This window comes from Limulus polyphemus, unplaced genomic scaffold (assembly GCF_000517525.1).
Source record: "Limulus polyphemus unplaced genomic scaffold, Limulus_polyphemus-2.1.2 Scaffold241, whole genome shotgun sequence".
Taxonomy (NCBI): domain Eukaryota; kingdom Metazoa; phylum Arthropoda; class Merostomata; order Xiphosura; family Limulidae; genus Limulus; species Limulus polyphemus.
Genome location: NW_013665851.1, coordinates 568,659 through 572,679, shown reverse-complemented (window position 1 = coordinate 572,679; position 4,021 = coordinate 568,659). Strand labels below are relative to the sequence as shown.

The following is a 4,021-nucleotide window of genomic DNA, read 5'->3' as shown; positions in this document are numbered from 1 at the left end:
AGTATTATTAAACTTACAAGATGAAGTATGCTTAATTTTACTAAAGAAGATAATAGAATAGTAATGATTGGTAGAACTAAGAATTTACAAGAAGAAATACATACTGTTACAATAAAAAAATTATATATGTAATTAGTAATAAGAGTAAATTTATTCATATGTGTTTATTTTTTTATTGGAAATAAGTACTAATTGTGGTGTAAAAAAAAAGAACTAAAATGTAAGCGTGATAGTCCTAATTTCTGCCTACCAGAAAGTGCTTTGATGAGAAATTCAAGGCTGAAGAATAATCATTTATTTTGTTTATATATATATATATATGGATAATCTAATATTCAAAGGTATATAGTTTTTTATGAGTAATATGAAATGCATCTTTTGTTTCATTTCTTAAGAGCATAGAAGAAAAAAAGGTTGAGCTAGCTAGTGAAACTAAGCTTAATTTCAGGCATAAAATTTTGAAAATGTTTTGTAAATGTTGTTTTTGAAACAGCTCATTCTTGTGCCTAAGAGTCTCACTTAGTAAGAATTGTAAAATAATGATGTAATATACTTCTATTTCAGGTATCATAGAAAGCCATTATACAAATTTATATGTAAGGTCAATACTTCATGTTATTAACATCAGTATTAATGTTTTTTCATCATATTTAAACTTCTGAATTACACTTATAAAGATTCACATTAATTTTATCTTTATCTAATTGTTGTTTGCATTGGTATTTTTGTTAGAAATGGTATACTGTCTTCCTTTTTCTAGGATATCAAACTTGGATTCTCCTGTAAAAAAATCTAAAGGTAAAGATTTTCACAGAAATTCAAGACTATTTTAAAAAATTTTAAATATGTGAAGTTTTTTGTTGTATTGCAAAAAACTAAAATAGACATGTTTTTATACAGCTATTAATTGAATTATAGTTTTCCTCAGTTTATTATAGTTTTAGTTTATTAATTTATAAAATACATTTTGTGTGATTATTTTATCTATGTATTATTAATTCTAACTATTATGTTAACTTACAATTGCTTAGGATTCAAATAAAGTTTTTACTTACCCATTATCATGAATCTTACAAAGTTTGCTACAATTCAATAGAAAAAAATCCAAAAAGGGCTTTTAAGTCTTTTTTTTTCCAGGTTTTTGTATATCATAAAATATAGAGCATATTTGCTGTAAATGCACAATTGGTCAGAAATATATAAGTATACATTTGAAAAGTTACATCATAGCTAGGAAAACACCTTTTATAAATGTAGTTAACAGTGATGAAAGGTTTGTTTTCATTCTTAATATTTCTTATTTTTTTATGGTAATCATTGTACTGAGATAAAGTATGTTTGGTTATATCTTAACTTAATATGAGGCTTGTTTAACCCATTTGCTGCTAACAATGTGTTAATGCATCAATCGATTCTATTAGTCAGGCACTACTGACTCAATAACACATCAATCAATAAAGGGGCTATAATTAAATGTGAGCTTACAGATAAACAGTTCCTTAGTGCTATACAATGATTATATGTGTATGCTTCCCTCTTGTGAATGACAGAAACAATTGTTTCCCCTAAGTTTCTACAGTGGTTTTTTTTGTTACCATTATAGCCACAAGATGGCAGGGTTGCACAGACATTTTAGTCTGAGTGAACCTGCAAGTATTTTACAAGAATCTGATGCAGAGTCATTTGAGGAGGATAATGTAGATAGGGATAGTATTTATGAGCCTAGTGATTCTGAGTCTAATGATGAAAGAAGCCTGGATTGTACAAACCTGGTAAACATTCCAGTTGATTCATCTATAGCAGACACTGTCAATTCAGTTACTGACAGTGACACTGGAATACCAGTAACAGTTGATGGGTGGAAACCTGTCCAGGCTATACGTGTTAGTCCAACTGATATTTCTTTTTGCTGCACAGCCTCAAGTGGTTACAGGTTTGCCACCACTCAACATTTTCAAACTGTTTGCGATTGAGAATGTTGTGAATATGATGGTTGCAGAAATGAATAAGTTTGATGAACAGTTCTTGGAATAGAGCTGCCTGTTTCTGATGCCTCTTTGGCACAAGTAAACAACACAAGTCACTGTACATTATTGGCTTATTGCAAGGATTAAAATAGCTGCAGTGGCAAATTTGTTAATAGATCATAGATGAATCACGCAAAGCTTCCAATTTTTCAACAAGATATATCAACACAAATAGACATCTCAAATTATATGATATAAAGTGATGTGTACTTCACTGATTATTCCTATGTGTTAAAAAAATCTAATCTAGCTGACAGAAAGTTCCCACTCTCTTGTGTGAGACTGCATGCAATTTTTTTATTATGTCATTATGCAGTTGTTTGAACAATTTTCAACAGATAGTTATCTGATAACAGTATATTATAAACCTGCATCATCTGTTATTTAGTTTCTATTCTTTATCTCACAACTTCACTTCACAGTGGAAGTATTGTGGTATTAACTCAATACTGATGCCATAGTTGTTGTTTTTAAATGTAGTTTAAAAACAACTTGTTTGGTGTATGGAGTAAGTATTCCGGTTATAGGTGTGTATAAATTGGTAGATTTTTGTTTACTTAAGATTAAATAGAGATCTGTGTCTTTTGACTAGTTTAGTTTGGTATCTCATTTTTCAATATTTAGAAACATGAAATAAACTATACATGTATGTTCTGGCAAATATTTTAGGTTATTAAAAACTTATATAAAGTACTGAAGCTGCAAAAAATAACTTATTTTCTGTGTCTGTGAAATATATATAATACAACTGCAGAGCATGATTATAGTTTCTACTCTTCAGTGTAGGTTAAAATTTTTTTGTCATTAATCATAATCTAACACCAAAGAAATGTATCATATCTGCATATTAAAGAAAGTGTATAGCTGTGAGAATCTTAACTACAAAATATAAGTAATTTTAACAGTTTCAAATATGGTTTGCAGAATTCAAGAGGCTGATGGAAACTTGTGAATGCATTAAAAATCTCCTATATATTTGAACTGAAAAATACTTTATTTGCAACAGCTTTGAAAATGTAGCAAACAGAAGACTCGGTTTATTGAAAATTATGTTAATTAACTGTTTCATGTATTATACGTCTTTCAAACTTATTCCTATATTTTCGGTTTCGTTCAGAATTTTTATGAGAACAGTTTAGGTATTCTTTTGTAATCAAGTCATACATGAAGCTATGGCTCGGCATGGCCAGGTGGTTATAGCACTCAACTCGCAATCTGAGGGTCGCGGTTCGAATCCCAGTCACACCAAACATGCTCACCCTTTCAGCCGTGGGGGCATTATATTGTGACGGTCAATCCCACTATTCGTTGGTAAAATAGTAGCCCAAGAGTTGGTGGTGGGTGGTGATGACTAGCTGCCTTCCCTCTAGTCTTACACTGCTAAATTAGGGACAGCTAGTGCAGATAGCCCTCGTGTAGCTTTGCGCAAAATTCAAAACAATCAATCAATCAATCATACATGAAGCTTATGTATGCAAGATTATGGTTTAACAAAGTCTGTGTTTTTCATAACTGAACTGAGAAAACATAAATGTATTGATAATACTTTGTAACATAGAAAGAAGATCAAAATAATAATTTGACCACATTAAAAATGCATGTAGTGAATAAGATTTCTTCATCAGTATATTTTTTATAAATCATCTGACTGTAGTTATCAACATCCAGGATCTCAGAGAAAGGCTTTTAATTTATATTTTATATTCTACAGAAGAAAACATTCTTGGAAATTCAGTATACGATAACATTCAGAGGCTTACCAGTAAGAATAAAACATTAAAGGAGAAGTATATGAAATTGTTATCCAATATTTTGCACAACCACAGTGAAGCCCAATTTCACTTTGAAAATATAATTAATAAGGTTTGTATATTAATCATAATTTTTCATTTGGTTATGCCTACTGTAATTTGTGTGTTTGTGTTGGTAGGATATAATTTGAAAATCTGCTTGAGATAATAGTGGAAAATATCATGATATATATATATATATAT

The 4,021-nt window shown here is 29.8% G+C and overlaps 2 protein-coding genes across 2 annotated transcripts in view; both read left to right on the top strand.

Moving 5' to 3' along the window:
• The window catches only part of LOC111085117 (protein CASC4-like), a 42,866-nt gene extending 42,293 nt beyond the window's left edge, over window positions 1-573 (top strand). The window contains exon 12 of the mRNA XM_022382344.1: window positions 565-573. Within this exon, the coding sequence (XP_022238052.1) occupies window positions 565-573 (9 nt within the window). The remainder of the gene's footprint in view (window positions 1-564) is intronic.
• A 161-nt stretch (window positions 574-734) lies between these two features.
• The window catches only part of LOC106478689, a 110,424-nt gene continuing 107,137 nt past the window's right edge, over window positions 735-4,021 (top strand). The window contains exons 1-2 of the mRNA XM_022382343.1: window positions 735-798; window positions 3,739-3,890. Of these exons, the coding sequence (XP_022238051.1) occupies window positions 735-798; window positions 3,739-3,890 (216 nt within the window). The remainder of the gene's footprint in view (window positions 799-3,738; window positions 3,891-4,021) is intronic.